The 21,240-nt window shown below is 41.1% G+C and overlaps 1 protein-coding gene across 1 annotated transcript; it reads left to right on the top strand.

Annotated features, from left to right (window-relative positions):
• Window positions 1–2,431: 2,431 nt before the first annotated feature.
• LOC120714087 (fibroblast growth factor 5-like) lies at window positions 2,432–20,634 on the top strand. Its single transcript, XM_040000129.1, has 4 exons — window positions 2,432–2,561; window positions 3,502–4,227; window positions 17,498–17,601; window positions 19,900–20,634. The coding sequence occupies exons 1-4, from the start codon at window positions 2,432–2,434 to the stop codon at window positions 20,098–20,100; spliced, it is 1,161 nt and encodes a 386-aa protein (XP_039856063.1). The 3' UTR covers window positions 20,101–20,634.
• Window positions 20,635–21,240: the final 606 nt, after the last annotated feature.

Below are 21,240 nucleotides of genomic sequence, written 5' to 3' on the forward strand. Positions count from 1 at the left end.
AGCCAATTACAAGTGCACAGTATCTTTACAAAAGGCATCCAGGAAAAAAGATTATTACTGACATAAAATACTTTAATGGTGTTGTTTTTACAACTAGATAAAAGTAGAGTTGTATTACTGATTTAACAGAATTCAGTTACACTTAATTACATTGCTATTTTCGTGCAGTTAAGCATTATTAATGCAAGTTACATTTTTAAAAAAATATGTGTTGTTTATAACTTATAACTGTATCACCATTAGAGACTTATAGACCCTAAATGAAAGAACAAGTTATATAACTTGGCACGCTACATCACATCAACTAAGACCATATTTCTGGGACTCTTCCACTTTCTCCATCAGCGGGATATCTTTTTGTTCTCCATCTTCCTAAGAGAGTCACCTCAATCTCTACTGAACAGAATAAAAAGTTAAACGGCAGCAAGAACTGTTGTGATTTCAAAGGTGACATCCTTCAATTAAAGCATTAACATATTGGAATAGCACACTGTCAAGTGCTGTCCGCGGTGCTGAACGATGCCAACAGCATACATGTGGAAAAAGTCCAAGTAAGGGGTTTAACAGTTGGTTGATTTTGTTTTGTACAGGGGCGATCGTGGCTCAAGAGTTGGGAGTTCGCCTTGTAATCGGAAGGTTGCCGGTTTGAGCCCGGCTCGGACAGTCTCGGTCGTTGTGTCCTTGGGCGAGACACTTCACCCGTTGCCTACTGGTGGTGGTCAGAGGGCCCGGTGGCGCCAGTGTCCGGCAGCCTCGCCTCTGTCAGTGCGCCCCAGGGTGGCTGTGGCTACAATGTAGCTTGCCATCACCAGTGTGTGAATGTGTGCGTGAATGGGTGGATGACTGAATGTAGTGTGAAGCGCTTTGGGGTCCTTAGGGACTAGTAAAGCACTATACAAATACAGGCCATTTACCATTTGTTATTTTAGATAGAACTGACCCTGGAGGCTCCCTCGTAAGCCTCAGTCACACAGGCCTAGAGACCAGTTGATGACCATCTGACAAGTAGTTGCAAGAGAATGATGTGTACGCTGCAGCTATTGATTACTTTGTATTCAGTCAGGGGGTCAGCGGGTAGTCTGTTAGGTTTTCAACCATGAGGGCATGTAATGCTTCTTACTGCACATTTCACCCAACCAGCATCTTCAGCAAAGTATGTCCAGACAGACGACCAACTGTGAACAATACCCCAATTTGATTTTCAGAATCAGAATCAGAATACTTTATTAGTCCCTAAGGAAATTTCCCAACATTGTCTGGAGTTCACATGCAGCTGCACTGAGCTTCAAAACAATTAGTAACGTTTTTTGCCATTTAATATATGAAATCATTTATTAATTTGAGAAAACAATTAGCCCGGGAAACTCATGGATTAAAATAATTAGTTGCACTCTTACTTTGTAAAGTCCATAAAAGAAAAAAGTAGAAACAACATCGGCACGTGCAGGATTTTTTCTGTTGCCTATCACTTAAGAATACACACTAAACTTATGCAGTGATTGATCGTCATTTCATCATGACATTCTGCACAGGGGTTGGCCTTCATCAAATCAATCTTCACCATCTGTGAAGTCGGGACCTCAGCGGGAAAGACAAGGCTGTAAAGCTGACATGAACGACAGATTGCTGGCAGCGCCCAACATCTGTCGATTCTCAGCTGGAGTTACCACCGCAGAGGGAAACACTGGCTGACTGAAAGTGTACAGGTTGTCTTTACACGGTTATTTCTGTGCAACTGATCCATCCCCGAATGGAATTGTTTAAAAGTCAAATATGTCTGCAGCATACCATTGACAGGCGTGAGCTGTTACAGCAATAATACTAGATAAACTAAGAAGAAGAGAAGAAGAGGAGGAGATATGGTTGTTGTCTGACAATGTGAATAGGAAATTAAACAGTGCTGAAGCCAGACAGCAGACCTAGATTCTTGAAAGGTGAAATGCAGCAAGACACGTCAGGTACAGCGATTACCCAAACACAGAGAGGTGTTCAGAAGGCTCAGGGGCTTAAGTGACTGAGGCTGAGAAATTGCTAAATGCTAGTCAAAACAGCTGAGGAACGATGACTCATCTCATAACTATTTTTTGCATTTTTAAATCAGAAAGAGAAAGTCTGTGACACTGTCAGGAAATCATGTGTCATAGAGGGAGGAGAGTTTTTAAGTGCCAGTAAAGAAGATGCAATAAGGGAAAATTAGCTGTTTATCACAAGTTTTTCAGCCGATTTAAAAGAAGACACGGATGTCATTATTTGGCTTCAAGTCAGTCAGAAATACATCAATGAATTGATCGTTTTCAGCTGATTGTTAAACAGATTTGACGGCTCTTTTCAGGCAAACCTGGAGTGAAGTTTGGCCAGCGTTTAGTATTTCAGACGGTTTGGTAAATTTAAAAAAAGTGCCTCTAATCAAGAGGAAAGTAAGATCAGAAAGATGGATGACACTCCCAAAAACCTGGGAGAGGGAGAGATGAACGGCTCTCTTTCCTTCTTTCTGACCTGCTCCGCTCAGCTAGTGGTCTGGGAAGGGGAGGAGAAAGAGAAATGGGGGAGAGGGAGGGAAGGCGAAAACAGGGTGGAACAGAACACCCCACCCCCTGCTCCCCTCTCCCGCACAAACACATAAATGCACACAGCCCTTCAAAGCCGAGTGGTTTTAATAGACGTCCAATTACACTAAGAGATGACATCTGGGGAACTACAGCAGATAAATAAGGTGAAAGAAAAGACAAGATTCAGTCACCTCAGACAAACTCCAAATAACCAGCGAACCACTGATAGACAGATAGGAGAGAGAGGGAGAGGCAACGGAAAGAGGGAGGGGGCCAAAGGAGAGGGAGCCACACACGGGAGGAAAGAAGAGAGGCAACGCACCGCTCCAGCATTCAGACTCTGAGAGGCAAGGACAGAGGACAGACAGGGAGCTCAGCCCACTGACAGACGCACTACAAGAGAGGGGAGAAAGACGAGAGCTCGCGGGGGTCAGATACACACTCAAGTAACTTCAAACCAGCTCAGACAAAACAAGAGAAACAAAGAAAGAAAAGAAGAAAGTCTGGATTCTGTGACGCCTTCTTTTTTTCCTTTTTTTGGTGGCCTGGACACTTCATAAGAAACAGCATTTTTATTTTATTTTTTTCTTGCTTGTTTTATTTATTTTATTTTTTTTATTTTTTTTTTACTAAGCACTTTGCCATCTTTTTTTCCTAACCTGCTTCTCCTCCAACCAGGACTGAGGGGGGATAAATCGTCTGGGACGCGTGTGTCCGTGTGTGTGTTTGTGTGAATGAACTGATGATGTGTGTTTTTGTCTTTGGATGTGAACTTTAAAATGGGATTTTGAGTGATTTTGAGAAACCAGGAGCAGAGAGTGGCAGTGTCAGGAGGAGAGGTAGGAGGAGGAGGCGAGAGGTCCCCGAGGAGCGCGCCTAGTAGTTCTCATTGTGAGGTGATCTGAGTTATGGTTGTTGACGCATTCCTGTGGCGATTGTGAGGAATAAACAGCACCGGGGGACTACAGCGGCGTCAGCCACAGCGCTGCGGGCTTCACCATTACCCCCTGCTACATCAACGTTTATATTCCTGATCAACCTACATCTACCACAGCAAGTCGCACCATCTTCATCCCAGCTGTTCTACAGGTTTTAACACCTACAGTCCCAGTGAGGCTGGGGTTTCCCAAACAGAGGAGGTTTAGTTGGGGGGAGTTTCTCCCACTCTCATTCCCTTTCCCTGCACCAGCTCAGCATGCCCCAGCCCCTGAGCACATCCACAGCTCTCCCAGCTCCACTACCATGTGTAGATGGACAGTGACACAAGGTGCACCGGCCGCCTGGTTCTCCTCCTGCCCCTGCCGTAGACCTCCTTCACACCTCTCCCTCACCTTGCTGCTCCTGCTTCTCCTGCTCGGACCGTCCTCATCCTCCCCGCTGTCCGCTTCGTCCGAACACGGCCGCAATGCACCAGGAGGGACTTCTCCTCACTTCCTCATCTCATACCCACCACCCTCCTCATCACCCACACCGCTTCACGCATCCTCTGCAAGGTTGCCAAGGGCGACCAATGTGTCATCGTCGTCTGCGACGGTCGTTGGCCGGCACGTGCGAAGCAGCTACAAGCATCTACAAGGGGACGTGCGCTGGCGGAAACTGTTCTCCTCCCAGAAATTCTACCTTCGCATTGGCGAGGAGGGAAAGGTTAACGGCACCGGAAACAAGGACGATCCATACAGTAAGTCATCTGCCTTTAATGTGTCAGCTGATCCTTTCTGGTGCAAACAGCTTTTAACCACACACACAGCAATTTATGAAAGTCAGAAATCAATTTCATATTCAAGATCCTGATATGAGATCTTTCTTTTTAGACTTTTTAAAGAGAGCCAAACGCAACCTTAGTATCTGTCAGTGGCACAACTGTGGCAAAAGCAGCACTGCTTGTCCTCCACTTCATCTCACATGTTTATCTGTGGCCACTGATGTTTCCTTGTTTCCGTTCTGTGAGCACCCATGCACTTCCAGACAGGTAGCTGGGCAATAGAACAAGTAAGAGAGCTGCGTGCCAGCAGCCTTTTCACCATGTGCAGAGGCAGGCATATTGCCTGACTACAAAGAGTTTGGGAAAGAAAAGCATGACAGTAGAAGAGCAGGAGAGGAGAAGAAAAAAAAAAAGTAAACCGGTCAGATAAAAAAGAGCGATGATCCACTGGAACCAATTAGAAATTGCCCAGAGAAAGTTCTTCCTCTTTGAGGAAATATCTAAAACACAGCTATTACCAAACCCCAGGGGAGAATGACAAGTACTCTTATTCCTTGCTGCTATTGTGCTCTTGCTATAATAGTGTTGGGCATATGCTAACTATGAGGTTGTACTGACTCAGATATAAAGTAATAACCAAACGCTTCCTGCTCCCCCTTTTTTTGTTTTCCTGGTTGTGCATTTTGCGGGCAGGGAAATATGATTTTAACCTTTATTTATCCTGAGAAGGGTCACTGAGCACACATGCTTATTTGTCAGCATCACTCAGCCTCACATTCACACAGTTTCTCTTTCACACTCACAGTTCCTCTGCTGCTGGGAACTCAGAAACTCCGCCAGTATATTAAAAGCACCTTAGGTTTCTGAAGGAAAGTAGTACAAATGCAAGGATAAGTTCAAAATCCACAGGTACAGCAGGAAAAAAACCCTGCCCCCCAAAATAAAAACAAATTATTTTTGGTTTCTTAAAAAAAAAAAAGCTAAATAGTCAGATGGTATCATGCAAATCTCACCAAAGCATCAGATCTGTACTGCAGCAAATCTAAATAATTTTAACGACTTGCAAGGCTCATCATAATCAGTTATGACTGATTCAGAACAGAAAATCAGCTGTTATCATTTTGTAGTGTGCGGCTTTATCTTCTAGTTGAACACATCTGGAAGTTCTCCAAGTCTGCCACAGTCTTTTGGCCTGTGAGCAGCACAGAATAACTGCATGGCCTAAGGACATACTGACAGTAGTTGTTGAGTGAGAACAGAACATTGCTCCCACATTTACCTGCCCACAGTCTGTCTGCCAGTTCACTGAATTAGATGGGTGATGTCCAAAACACAAGCTAATATCTTTATTATTAGAGAACAGGCGTTCGCTGCATTACTGAATAGTTTTCTTCTAAATGTATGATGTCAAGTGTCTGTGTACTTGTTCTAAACTGGTCTTTATCACTCGCACACCTTCATACACATGTCATAGGGTTGCATGCATCTGTACTCGACGCTCTGGTGCTGTACAAGGCTCGCCTGCTGAGTACATGTGCACACACACACACACAGATGCAGACATACGCTTGAGCACAGAGAGGCCAGTCTTGCACATGGCCTCCATATGGCAAAGCCCACTTTTATTAGGGCCAGTGTGAATATGTGTGCGTGTGTGTGCCACTCAGACACCAAGGCTCTGCCAGACATGGCTGAAGGAATTTCAATTAGCGTCTCTTCCTCCCTCCCCTCGCCTGCAGTCCTCTTTGACACACACACACACACACATGTACACACTTTTTTTTTGTACTCACATGCACAGAAAGAGCTCAGCCATTAGGCTGCAACGTGTCACTAACTATAATGGCATCAGGTCATGGCATTAGAGGCACAATCCATCAATTTCAGCAGCTCTTGCCACTTGATTGTTTTAGGAAATAGGTAAGAACCTTCCAGGGAGAAAAGCGAATCTTAATATGGGAACTCGGTCGTGAAGGCTAAACCTTTCAGGCCATATTTTGTCTTGGCGGCATATTTAGAAAGCATTTCATCAATCTGTATCCACCTGATGGTAAGTGCAGATGTTCGACATGCTTCAGACTGAAAGTTTGGTGATTAAATAATGCGTGTGTCTGCCCAGCATCAAACTATACTCCACGTCCAGGTGCTTGTGCTCATATAGCATGACCGCGCACAGGCTCGCGAGCAGAGCAGCGTTTATGCTTATGCTAACACTCCCACTTACTGCCATTTTTTATGCACTCTGAAATAAGCAAAGAACAAATTGTACCCTTCAAACTAAACCAAACAGAATATATTTCAATTCCATTCCCCTAATGGTGATCATGGATGTGGTTTTTCACATACTAGACAGCGTATGACTGGTCCTACTCAAAACTGCTCTGGTGTGCTTGTGCACAAGTTTTGAACACACTTTTTGTTTATTTTTATACCTCAGATTATAACATTGCTCATTTACACTGGTATACTTTTGAAGCTAAACACAGACTTTTAGACAGATTACTTCTCTGATGCTGGTTTCTGGCTATTAGAAACATATGGCCTATGTGAAATAATGTCGCAAACTTTCTCTATATGCAGCATCTTATATAATACAACTGCACAGAAACAGTGCACTCAAGTTTCTCCAGAGTGTAAACTCAGGTGTGGGACTACCCGATGCGACAGTTCTTCAGGAAAGCATTAGATTGAAAAACTACCGCGGAGGTTAATTGCAGTGGTTATCGTAGTCTAATCGTCTGCTAATGTTCAGGAAGTCAGATTGCAAATGAGAGTCATTAGACAGTGTCAGAGGTGACGAAGAAGTTTTAGCTGCTGGTCCGGGGTCGCTGCTCTCCTCCGTAGCGGAGCCTTTCTAATGATCTTGTCAGAGCCGAGGCCGGCACATCACTCAGGCTTTAGCGAATCGTGCGTTCTGATGTGTTTTGTGCTAAACGCCCATCTATCCATCTCACCTCATAAGGCCTTTTGAAATGAGAGGTTCTGGTCTCAGTTTGGAAATCTTTTGGGGCTGCCATGTGATTAGCATCCATCCTCACGCTGATTGTAAGAAACAAGACTGTCCTTGTTTCCTTCCCTCCATTTTGTCCACAGACTGTCACATCTTGTTTACAAACAAGCGAATAACACAGTGTAATAAATGGACGTGCGCTTGCAGTTGGACTGCAGACTTGCGCTTGTGAGTAGCTCAGTTACTACTAAACGGTGCCAAGGTGACAGCAGTTGGAGGTTTGATTCTCATTGTAAAAGCTGCCACACACACACTTCAAACATTTATCATGCATTAATCACTGAGCTGTCATGGGAGAATCAAGCAAACCACAATTTTAGACTCTTAATTCTCTGGACATCATTCTGATTTAGACCAGGATTTCCCTGTCCTGGATAATTACACGGGTCTGCCCCCTCTTGTTTGACCTCTACCTATTGACCTGAGTCAGGAAGCACTGCTAATGGAAAGGTCAGCACTACAAGTATTGTATCACTTTTGGTTGTACTCTGCAAATGCCAGATTTTTTGCAACTCAAAGAGCCAAATTTTATATTAACAAGTCTGCAAGAGACAGCATTGTATTTGGAATGATGCATTTGTATCCAAATATTATTTTTGTGTATGTTGTGGAGTCGGTGCCAAAGCTAAAATCTTCTTTCAGCCAAAATAACTTTGTTTAGCCGTTGGGATCCAGAGTCCTCTTCAACTTTTAGAATTATTTTAGGGCAATTTTAGAAAATACAGGAAAATGTTAAAATATATTTTACTACACTTTAGCAAAACTAGACTATTGAAACTCCATCAAAGCGCTGTAGGCTGCACTGTCTATTGTAAAGGAAGAAAAAAAAATGCAATTAGAAATGCAACATTGCAGATTGTTGCTGTGGAATAAATGTGCACATATTTAAAACCACATGCACTTCTTCATCTCTGTACTTTGCATCCATAAAGCTTGAATGACTCAGCAAAGTGAGAGCCAAAAACAAAAGTAACAAGTCCTGACATCAGTCCCCGTCTTCTGCTCTTCTACTTTTGGTCGCCTCTATGTTGCTGCCTTCGATGGGATGCTCGATGAGCGTATTTAGGGTTCTCATGGGAAAAGGTAACAGTGTGGCCCATAAAAGAGAGTTATGAGGAGGTACTGGAAGTACCAGAGGTTAGTGTCAGCATTGGTTTTCATTTAAAGTTACTCTGCACGGACTCTTCTCCCTAGCGGCTGTAAATAAAACAGGCACGCAAACATCACTGAAGGAGCTCGTTCAGGAAAAACTAAACGGGTGCTCTTAAGAGCCAACATCAACAATTACATTCGGCTGTACTCTGAAAACATACAATAAACACACCTTCCTCTTTCTGACCTTTAATTCAGCTACAACTTTCATGTTGTTTACATGCAGGATGCCATTAAGGGTGCCCCTGATTGGCTATACACAAAAATAATGGAAAAACCATTCGTGGTAATCAGTGAAATTAGTTAGAGTCTTCCTGTGGGTGTGTAACTGCGATAAATTATTTTGGTTTCATACTGCACATCTTCCCTGTGATGTTGTTGCAGCGGGAGTCTGGATCAAATCATGTCACTTTTGAATTATGACTCATTTTACTCTAATCTGCGGAGCAAGCGAGGCCATAAAATAAACGTTTTGGGATCTCTTACAAGGGCGAGACATTTCCAAGGCCCCCTGATAATCTTCATTAAGCATATCCTTACTACCATTCATACTCTCAGATGCAATTAGAGCTGTTTGTATTCTAAAACCTTTCACCTTAAAGGCTTCAGACCTGTTTCATAGTAACTGAAAGAAGTATTTCAATCTGCGCGCTCAGTGCTTGCTTTGCGGCCTGGCATCATGTGCCAGCACCTGGAGACACATGACGCATTTTGGTTCTCTGTTGCTGTCATCAAAAAAATCAAACTGAATGTAATCATCTGCATATTTTATCAATTTAGCTCATTTAGCCTTTTATCGTCACTTGATGATGGAAACTCGCTCTAATACTTCTTTAAGCTTGCCAGCTAGCTGGCTAATAATCCAAGCCACACCACAGCAACAGCAAAGGGTTCCTTTCAGAGCAGTTTTATGTGACACAGTCATATCAGAGTTTGTGTTTGCTCAGAGATAATGTGGGTAACAGTAATGTCCACAGTGGGTGTCTTTAATAGGATACATGTCCCAAATCAGCACATTTTTTATAGCTTATAGTAAAATATTTAGACTCCTTGGTGCAGAATACCCTCCCCTCCCTCTTTTGAGACCCACTGATTTAGAGAATTTAAAACCTGTTGTAATTTAAGAGTTAAATGTTTGAGTCGTTCGTGCAAACTCTTCAGGGGTCTCTCATACACAGGGATAAGCCTACAAGTGTCCTTTAACGCATTCACTGATGTTTGGATGCCTCAGGAATAGAAACGCATGCATACTGACAGTAACACCTCCACTTTTATTATAATTTTCTCGTTAAGATGGCCCTTTTACTTCAGTGCTGTCTTTGTTTAACTTTTTTTTTTTTTTTTTGCAAAAAGTCGCTGAGGACAATGACAGGATCTGTCTTCCATCACTATTTACACACTTCCTGTCATCACCACTTGATATCTTCCCATAAATTTGCTCCCCTGTCGATTAATGTGTCAGCTACAACAAGATGGAAGAGCCAGATTTCCGAAGGCAGACCGAGGCAGTCCCGCCGCAAACCCAGTTGGGCACCACCTTAAACAAAAGTCTTTCAGCAACAAATTATGTTTTTGTAAGATCTTCCGCTCCTTTGGAGCACTCCAGCTCAGTGAAGAGAGGGCCAAACATCGAGAGTCCATTACTATCCGCAAAACCTTTTTCATTGTGTATATTTTGTGGACGATTGCTGAACAATACTCTGACATATACTTGAGACTGGGAGAGAGAAAAGTAGGAAGAGATTCTCTGATAACCTTTCATACTTCTGTACTTCTATAAAAAGCTTCGGGGTGAATTATTTATTTTCATGCATTTGACAAAAGGTTTACAAAAACGCTGAACTAATGATAGTCTGCGGTGCAGACGGACTTATTTAATGATTAGGTAGAAGTTTTGGAAGTATCCATGGGTCATTAAGTTTTACCAGCATGCAGAGTTTCATATTATTAACATGGAAGAACTGACAGCATCTGAGAAGTCATCTCAGTGATGCTGTAGCAGCAAACAGTTTATTGTTGTTTAAATAACAAATCACAACAATGGAAAAGTTGCTAATGCCATTTATGGAGAAAAGTAAGAGCAACAAACTCATGCTGAGAGCTTAACATCATAAAATTGTACAAATGGCCAAAAACTGCAGGAAAATTATTATTTCTTTTTATAAGATAACCCAGAATCAATTCAGTCACAAACAGTCATATTAGTAAAAGCAGTGGTTGGAGACCGTGGCATGAACACAATTATTCGGGGTCTTCAAAGCACCTTTGGAACATAAGTCCGTCTGAATCAGCCTGCCATCAGTTTGCAATTATATCAATTAAGTCAGGTTGACAATTCTACTATGCCATGTGTGGTACTGTTGAACTGTTATAAAATCAAAATCAAAAATTGCTGCCAATCTGTTACTGTTTGTTTCCAATCTGCTGTCGTCTCCATACACAGAAATTCAGATTAACTTCTTTCATTCAGAGTCCAGTTAGAACCTCATGTATCTGAAACATAAATTCTGAAATCCCGCCACAAATAGTGACGTATGCAGTTGCTGCAGGACAAGGATTTAACTGTAAAATGACACAGGTGCTCAGCAATCTTGTATTTATATAGGAATATAACCAGAATACAACCAGTTGCCAACCAGTTGACTAGAGTCCCCTCCTGCACAAAGACACGTAACAGAGGAGTTGTGTTCATTGTTGCAGAATGACTCAAACTTGTTGCGACAGTGGCAATTACTTGCAACCCTGCCAGTCTTTGCAATCACTCTGAGTTGGATCGCCACTGTTTAGACAGAGGTTGCTTCCTATCCTATTCCTAACTTTTAGAGCTCTGCATGGTGAAGCTCCCCAGTATATCTCTGACCTGTTGAAACCTCATGCTTCATCCCGAGCACTTAGGTCTTCAGGTCAGAAGCTACTGGTGGTCCCACGTACTAGATTTAAAACACGTGGGGATCGGGCTTTTCAGGCACTGGCACCTAGGCTGTGGAACTCTCTGCCATTGTCTTTACGCTGTCTAGACTCTACTGACTCCTTTAAAAAGCAGCTGAAGACATTTTTATACAAACGGGCTTTTAACTAATTTAATTAATTTTAACTTGTATGTCTGATCTTACTGTAAAGCACTTTGTGATTTTTATCTGTGAAATGTGCTATATAAATAAATTTTACTTACTTACTTACTTACTTATCAGGAAACCAATGCAATCGCCTTGCAAATGAAAATGATTACAGCAACAAACTGGAATTGGTGACTGAATGTAAACAAATTCAGTGCAATCACAAGACAATTAAATTTTTCAAAGCTTTAAGGAGCTTATTGTCCTATTTTGTGTGATTGAGCCATTAACTGTGACCTCTTGTAGCAGAACTTCTAGGAGAACAGAGGTAAAACTGTTAGACATGCGAGTGATTAATTGACAGAAAAAAATGAGTTAATTAGTGCCAGATTTTGGGTTAGATGAGGATTTGGGGCTTTTGTTTGTCATGCAGTATCACCTTGAACATCATCGGGTTTTAGATTTTCAACATCTGAAGATGTGAAGCAAATTTTGTTTCCTTTCCTCTGAAAACTTCTTTGAGAAATTGTAAAATGCCACAACTGCCTTATAGTGTATTTTTACAAGACTCTTTCTACCTGCAGCGCTGCTGTAAAATGTCCAGATGAAGCCGAATGCACAAAGTGTCATTTTGGTGCCTGTGAACAGGCTGAATTCATGGCCAGTAAAGCAGTGGGAGATGGAGAATAGCATCTGTGACAGATAACATCCAGGGCTGCTGCCATATAGACACCACGTGCTTTAGGAGAAGCCCCCAACCAAACACACATGCACGCACACCTCACCCCTAACCCTGCTGCACACACACTGCATAAAATTGAGCCTCTTAATGGAGTCATCAAAGGTAGTGCTGTGAGTTGAGACCGGAGAGGCATCTGGACAGTCTGGCTGTTTGAACTGAGCCGTCAGGAATGCTGGCTCATTACTCTGTGTGTGTGTGTGTGTGTTAAGTGTGTGCGTGTTGAATGCGTACAAAATTAATACATGTGCAAACAAACACAACACAGAGCAAAGCAGAGAGAGGATGTGACAAGCTGAATGATATTGTGGGTAATACTTGTGGTGTAATATAAGAAGATCTCTAAAAGCTAAGAGTCCCTCAACAACAGTTGGGCAACACCGCACTGACAGCTGAACTGTAAATGAAAAATGTGTGAAATGCAGACGACCATCACAGCACTCTGCCTGAAAACACGACTCCTGCTGTGTCAGGCTTGTGAATGGTTTTTGACAGAAGCTGGCAGCACGCGCGCTCTATCATGTTACAAAGTAAACCGCGTTTAAGGAATCACAATTTCTCAGGTGTTTCTCCACTCAATCAAATCCCGGTTAACACCACTGCAAATTCCTCCTGGCTGCTCTTAAGCGTGAGTGATTGCAAGTGATTGCAAATTTCATGTTATCTCTCGCCTAGACTGTTGGCTTTCTAATTTTTTTTCTCCCACGCGATCACCCCAAAGCCAATGACATCAGATGAAGGTTTAACAGCGTGCAGTTTTGCTCATTTCTGTACATTTTGATGTGAGTGCATCAGTCAGGAAAGGATATAAAACCATTGCCCGGGCAAGAATAAGCTGATATGGTGAGTGCGGGCTAAAAAGAAAATGAAATGAACTGAGAAAAAACACATTAAATGTAATTCACAAAGGCCAAACATAATTTATTTAATATGATTTTTACACAGCAAATCAAATATGTACAGAACACAATATGAAAAGAAATCAATTTACAAAAAAAATTTGTATTTGTAGAAAAATTCTGGCCATATTGGAAATCAGAAACAGCCCTCTGTTCCCTCTTTCATGTAATCCATCAGCTAGGCGTGCTTTGATGTGGCCACTTAGCACAAGAAGATACTGCTGTCAGCCACATCAGTCTAAACAAATACCTCAGTGCTCCCCAAAATACACAACATGCAGCAGTTTCTGCTCAAGCCCAACATCTCCACAAGCTCTCACCAATCTGCACAACCGAGAGATGTTTGTTCTCTTTTGGACTTCATAAAGAAACGGAAATAGTCCGCTCAAACTCCGAGAAATAAATAATGCTAACAAAATTGTTTAATCCTGATAAAACTGTGGCCTCAAAGGCCGAGACAAATTAAAAAGACATTTTCTCTATTCATGTGACCAGATAGAGCAATTCGTATCTGATTTGGTGGTCCATTTCCCCCCTTGTTGAATTCTTCTATTCTTTTGCATGTGTTCCCACTGGATTTTCTTTGCTTTGGAGTCTTTGGTGGTTGCCTGGATATAAACTCTCATGTCACTGTGAATATGAAATGTCGTCAGTCACTATGCTGCTTGTTTCAAAGAGAAAAATGATCTTACTGTTTAGACCTCAACGCATGAAAGGTTCCTATTAAATTTTTTTTAAGAGAAATACATAATAGGGTCCTTTTTGTCTTCATGAGAATTTTGTTTCTTGGATGTCACATTTATCTCAAAAAGGGTGAGAGAAATCAGTCACTGCTGAAATAAAAATAGTGAAGTCAGAGGTTCATAGCAGAGCACTGGACGCAGAATAAAAGAACAAAAACCGCTTTCACTCTGCTCGCGGAGTGGAGTTCACGACACAAACTGCTCCGCAAGTGATGATATTTCACAACGAGGAGCAAGACCTCTCCGAGCTGTAGACACGCAGTAGACCCGCTCACAGCTGGTCACCGTGTCGAGGTCACAAAGTGAACAACTGCAGTATAATCTTCAAAAAGCCCCTGGATAAACAGTGGAAACATTTTCACAACCTCCTCTAACCTTTGGGATCAGCTGGAGTCTAACTGACCACGTTTCCAAAAAGGGGCCCAACAGGGGTCGGTGTGAGGTCTGCGAATGTGCGCGCTCCTGTGTGAGAGTGTGTCTTTTTAATATTTGTGTGACTGTGCTGATTTGCATGAGCTAGAATGATCATAGAAGAGTGTACATCCCAGGCTGATGCTTAATCTTTACATTAGAGTACATTTATTTTCACATCTGTTGAACAAATTACAATGAAATTTGTAGCAGTCCTGGTGGTTCCTGCATAATTAACACACATGACTATGATATAATTCAGTACAATTATAAAATAAAACAGCTGAGTTTTATTGCACTTGGTTACACTGCTCACTGGAATGTTGACTTTGTAATGCAAAAGTGAGTCCTGTTGTGCTGCTTAGTCAGTAAGTAAGTATTAACATATAAGTACTAAGTATTTAGCAGAGTTCAGGTTTCATAGGTCTCTCTGCAAAGAAGTTGTTTCTAAATTGGTTGATTTCAAAAGTATTTTGCCTTAAAAAGTAAACACCGTCATACATCCAGTGACTTTATCCTGTGACGTCAGTACACTAGTTATTACAGTTTTCGCTTAACTGGCAAATAGACAAGCTCGGTGTGACTGCTGACCTGTATGTGAAATAATGCAAAAGCTAAATTAAGCTTTGAATTAATTCTTTGCTCGTTCCTGTTCTAATTATGTCATAGCACCTTTATCATCAGTCGGTTGGTGGCTGATTTATAGCCGGTCCACTAGGGTTTTTCTTTTGCTTTGTAAATCCAGTTGAAATTGGTGCCAAATTTAAATAGAAATCTGGTTGAGAAATTCTCTTGCCTGTAAGTCAGAGAGACTACGTAGATCATTGTAACAACAAGTATAACAATCGATTACACCAAAAATCTCAATCAGTTACGATCCAAACCGCTACTATGAATAGCAATCATTATGGCTTAAAATGCATGAAACCTGCTCTCGTGAGCTCAGATTTGGCTTTAAAAAAAAATAAAAATCTGTTAATTAAATATCGTTAAGGTCATTATGGAGTCGTTAATGAACAGTTTCTTCCTTGTTAGACGGCTGGGCTGTGTTTATTTGAACTTCCAGCTCTGTCAGTTACAGCTTGACAAGCAGAGACCATTTTGGCTCGCTCTTATGAAAGTTGAAATGTTGCCCTGTTACACACACGTGTTTGCCTTTGGTAGTTCTTTAAATAATGTTGATAGCAGCAAATGACCATGCCTTTTAAATTAAGTAAACTTTGTGCTTTTTTTCCCTTCTTTTTTTGCTTTCAGTGCCAGATCTTAAAACTCCCCCTTTGCACTTAAAACATAATTCATAAAGATGTTGGGCTGAAATCCAAGGGACACAGGGAGGGAAACAGCAGAGAGGGGGGAAAAAGCAGAAAAAATAAAAAATACACATTAACAAGACACCAAAAAAGACAAGGTGTTGAGTGAGAGAGTAAAATAATAAAATGCAGCTTTAAGGGCAGCAGAGGTTAACGTTAGCCTGACACAAGCTCAGGTCCTGTTTTTCTCCATCTCCCTGCATTACTGCCAACTGTTGTTGCTGCAATTTAAGCCTTTTGTTGCAGCCAGGCTTTTTCACTCACAGGCAGGCGGGCTGCTTCTGGTAACTGGCGCAGGGGCCATAAAAGAGCCCTGTGCTTTTGGTTTTAGACAAACCACATCAAATGGAAGGAGGAAGGTTTGAACAGGTGGACCAGCCTGTAGCGCAGCACAGACAGATCCCTTTTTTTTAATGGATCACAGCTCAGAAATGTCAGCTGGAACATTTTGAACCTGATAGATCAGCGCTGTGTTGCAGCACATGCCTGTGTGAGTAATGGACTTCACACAGCAAGCCTGCATGACGCACCGTGGAGCTACGAAACTCTTCTCAAAGTTCTTGAAATCGACCACATGAGGGATAAATGCATCAGCCACAACATTTAGCACGAGGCCACAAGTCATTAAAAAAATCACAAACATTCTCCAAATCCTTGTCCAGTGACAACAAAGACAAACTAGGCGACGCAGCGTAGTCAGTGAAAGACATATTCTTTATATAGATTTTGTATCATTCTGAGCTGGAAGCTCACATATCCCCATAAATCTCCTCAGGCCTGACCTTCATAAAAATCAAAAGCCTGCAGGAAGTTGCAAATCTCCGTCTGAGTACAAGAGAAGAGGGTTAAGGGCAGTGAAGGGTCGTCTGGTAAAAAGGCAGCTACTGTTCGAGGCAGTTGAGATACACTGAATATTTTTTAAGTGACTCACAACCAGATTTTGGGGACACGTGAAAATTTGCATTTAAATTTTTTGTTCATTTACCACTAAAGATCAGGTGAATATCCAAGTCTCTTTTCTGTCTAAAGCATTCCTGCAACCAACCTCCACTTCCTACTACCCCCCTCAGCTAATCACCTCATCTCCTGATTACTTTATGGCCCACTGTAACTGGCTTTAGGATGAGAGAAGGAAGGGCTGGTAACCACAGCTTAAATCAGTAATTGGTTCAGGCTTGAAAACTGATACAAACGTGTTGACCTCTTGCCAGTCTGGCAGGCAGAAAGCCTTGCTCCATCCAGCCTGCCTGTGCTCCTCTGGTCAGAAAAACAAACATAGAGCGCAGAAATGTTTTTTCCTGGCTAACACCTTGGTCCCAGAGCATACAGCCCACAAGCTAACCAGCAAATGAGGAGGGGGTAAGAGGCCGGGCTGACTGTCACACAGTGAAGGAAAAAGAAAGGGAGGGGGACAAGACTGGGGTTCACTTGTGGGAAAATATGAAATTAAAAAAAAAAAAAACAGTGCAGGAGACCCTGAAATTAACAAAAATATAGATATGTTATAGCAGCATTAAGAGGCATGCAGATAAAAATGCATCTCCCCACACTTCAAACTGATAGTAATCGTGTCAAACACCTATTTTTCTGCTTTTTGATGCAGTCTCTCCATTACAACATTAACACTTGCATGAAGAGTGACGGGAAACTTTGAGCTATATTCCAAAGTAATTACTTTATCATTAAAGTCATTTAAGTTGTCAGACATACATATGCATGTAAATGTAATGTAATGAAAAACTTTTACTTTTAGAGACAGACAGAATAAAAAGTAAATAAATCATCAAAGGAAACTGGAACCTGTTCAGGGTCCTGTTCCAGACTATAAATAGAAAAATATGTGGTTGTAAGAATGTAACTCTATCTGAGTAAATGACCCACACAAAAGTTGACTCCCTATTTGTCTCCCTGTCCCTGCTCCACCAGGTGTTTTGGAGATCAAATCAGTGGATGTGGGTGTGGTGGCCATCAAGGGCCTCAAAAGTAACCACTACCTGGCAATCAAGAAGAATGGCGTTCTGTATGGAGCGGTAAGTTTTAGCGCTGTTTAACTCTCTGACCTGTCATTTTTATTTAATATGCATTATTCTCTAAGTCTAAGAGGATAGCTTTATTCTCAGTCCAAAAACATCCCTATTTATCTTATACTAGGCCTTGGTGATTGATCGTTCCTAACAAACAGAGGGTTTAAACAGCAGGTGGGTGGAGATGGGTGAGAAGACCCTTTTAATATACCCTCTGAAACTGAGTATTGTACACAAAGAGTCCTATGCAGCTCTGTAGTCCAGTGGGTGCCTCTCTTTTCAGAGAAGCTCCGTATTCTTCTTTGAATAATGAAGCTAATATCTTGGTTTGGATTAAATTCTTAACCACAGTTTCTCAAGAACTCAATCACTTTAATCTACTTAAGCTTGAGAGCTTAAATAATAAACTTGTTGAACAGATCACTTGCACAAACATCAAATTTATTAATTGAAATTTTTGGTCACCCTTAGTCTATGACAGAAAATAAGGTCCACTTTAAGAGATTTACGGCTTGTTAGTTCAAAATCTTCTCCACTCTTTGCAAACGCACTTCTGCACTTTTGCGATTGCTAAATTTGACTGATGATGATAGTGAAAAAAAAAATTGGTAAAAGGACGTTTTCCCTCTAAAGTGGTGGTTCTGTGGCTTTGAAGTTTCTTGAATGCTTTATAAAACAATGGACAAGGCTGTACGACTCACTGTTCCAGAAATAGGAACCACAGTTACTCTCCTCTGCCTACCTCTCCTCTCCACTCCATTCAGAAACAGGAAACACAATCCTTCAGTTTCTCTGTTCTGCTTCAGTCTCTCTGGGTAGAGCAGCCCTCGTTTTATCTGTCCTCTCTCACTCACCCTTCTTTCCTTCATTCGATTCTGCCTCCCCCACCCCCCTCTTTTCCCTGCTTTGAAAGACCTGATTTTCAGCATGTCTCTGAGGAGCCACACAACAGATGAAATGACACACGGTAGAAAAGACAGAAAATAAAAAGAGGCATTTTGTTGCATGGCCTCCAACTGAATTCCCATGACGTCTTCTCTGCAGCACAACACAAGCCCTAGTAGCGGAGCGGCGAAGGGCCGGCATTCGATTACACTTGATGGTTTTACACAGTGACTTCTTTATCTGGTGCTAATCAATTGAATTCATTGTTTCATTGTATTGGCAGATTAAAGCACATAGGTGACACCGCAGGTTATGATCACCTTTAACTTTTACTACTTTTACGTTCATTTCTGTACTTACTATAACGATTCTTTTGCCTATTAACACCATTATTTTGAGACTCAATCGATCCTTAACTATAGCTGCTACTTGCCTAACTCTAACCTTAGCCTTTGAACATGTCTTCATCTTAAAGCTTACCGATTTACTACTTACGTTTTTTAACCATTTGACCATGAACAGGCTTATATTCCTACATCATGCACTCACGCGATATTTAATTGTACCTTGTACCAGCGTAGTTTAAAAAGCTGCATAGCGTTCGTAAAATATTTTCATTTTGCTCTGGGAACACTCAGCTTTACTTCTGGAACCAATTTGAACAGCTGTGGTGGAGAGAGAGAGCGCGTGAAGGAGAGATATTGGCTATTAAAGTGTGTTTGTGTGTGTGTGTGTAGCAAGTACATTTTTGCTTGCGAATATCAATTGCATCCATTTAACTGGCTGTTTAAGCGCTGTTAGCCTTAAGCACAAGGGCAGCTTCCAGTAAACTGACAAATGCAGCTCTCTCAGATCATTTCTCTTCATTTACCAGTGGGTGGCCATTGCGGTAATGTAAGCCACAAACTTTGTGTCACAATGCTCTTTGCTCGGCACTAAGCCCGAACCATCGAGAAGTCACAATAACTTCTCTGCCCTCATCCCACCACCACACAGCCATCCAAACTACTGACACACAAACAACACTGACAACTATTCAAGTTTTACGTCTGACTTTTTAAAATTACGCTGGGGATTGTTCTTAAGCAATGGCTGACCATTTGTTATTGGATGTTGTCACAAGAACTATCTCCAGGTTATTGCTGTGCTTTGACGATGCCCTGAAGAACCACTGAAACAAAAATGAGCAAGAATGAACACAACAACAAAAAAACTGTTACTATTTTTGAGTAAAAACTAACCATGACTGAGAACTTACACATGTGGTACAGTGGGAAGTTTCAAGCCACTGGCTACCTGCTAGAGGTGGTTTTCATCAATGGAGAAAATCTTAAAAAGGCAACCTGTACTAATTTACTTTAAATATAAATTATTATCTTTTTCTTCAGCTCTTTAAAACTCTTTGCTTCTGCTCCACAGAGAGAGTACGGCCCAGACTGCCGTCTAATTGAACGCATCGAGGAAAACAAGTATAACACCTACGCTTCAGCTCAGTGGCTCAACAAGGACAAGCGCATGTTTGTTGCACTGAACCCCAAGGGAAAGCCAATGAAAGGAAGGAAGACACGAAGGAAAAACCCAGCCACTCACTTCCTGCCTATTTTGTCAGAACAGCGATGACTGGACAAATCAGCAAAGGGAGAGCTCTGCAGATTAAAGGCTATTGGACGTTTTTGGAGTTGAAGTGATGGCTTCATTGGACAGATTCAAGTCTGAACAGTATGATGCACTGAGGAGGAAAAGAAAGGAAACAAACAGACATTTTATCACAGTTGGATAAAGACATTTCTATTTTTAAAGAAAGAAATAAGATATATCGCTATACAATGTACATATTATTTTCTGTTTTAAGTTATAAAGTACACTGGCACGGTAAAATTATGAAAAGAAATGACTTCTGTGCCAAAATGTGAAATGGTAACTCACATTTTTAGATTTGTGTACGTGTGAAGTCAGTGACTGGGGAAGAAATGGCAAAGGGGAAGGCAGAGGAAGTATTAGCAGAAAGCTGACTGATAGAAGAAGAAGAAAAGATGAGATGGGTGGAGGAAAATGAAAAAAGGTTGTGTTGTGTTTAGTCAAGTACCAACACAGCAGCAAGTCTAAAACTATCATGTTTTTTCTTTGAATTTATTTATTTTGTGTAATATTTAACAAAAAAACCCCTACAAAAATACAAAAAAGAAAGTCTTTTTTTTTTTTTTTTTTTTTACCATGTATGCTTCTCTTTGAATACTATACATTTAAACCTGAATAAATACAAAGAATATATTTGTCTTTAACCTGTCTGACTGACTTTGGTTATTTTTATTTTCAGTGTCTGATTATTGTTTGTTCTTTTGCAAAATACACAACAAAACATAAAAATAAATGCAAACGTAAAGGATATGATTGAATTTTGACTGATGCAGCCTATTGCTGTAACATATATATTAGCTCATTATTACTAACCATGATAGCTACAATATCATTTGGTCTGTCCATGTTGTTAGCAAGCCTATATAATTAATCACTTTGAGTGTTTAAGTTTAAGTGGCACTGTTTGAATAGTAAATAATAAGTGTTTAGGTCTGCAAAGCTCAGGTTCAGCTCTAATATAACACAATAAATAACACATAAATGTCTTTAGTTGGATTTTTGCCAGGCAACATGACGGAGTCATAAATCATAATCAAGTTTTGTTTCTATAAATTGTTATTGTTGTAAAAACAAATGGTACAATGTTTTTATAAGATATTCTAGGCACATAAACATTACAAT

Source organism: Simochromis diagramma, unplaced genomic scaffold (assembly GCF_900408965.1).
Source record: "Simochromis diagramma unplaced genomic scaffold, fSimDia1.1 OVJJ01000596.1, whole genome shotgun sequence".
NCBI classification, from domain to species: domain Eukaryota; kingdom Metazoa; phylum Chordata; class Actinopteri; order Cichliformes; family Cichlidae; genus Simochromis; species Simochromis diagramma.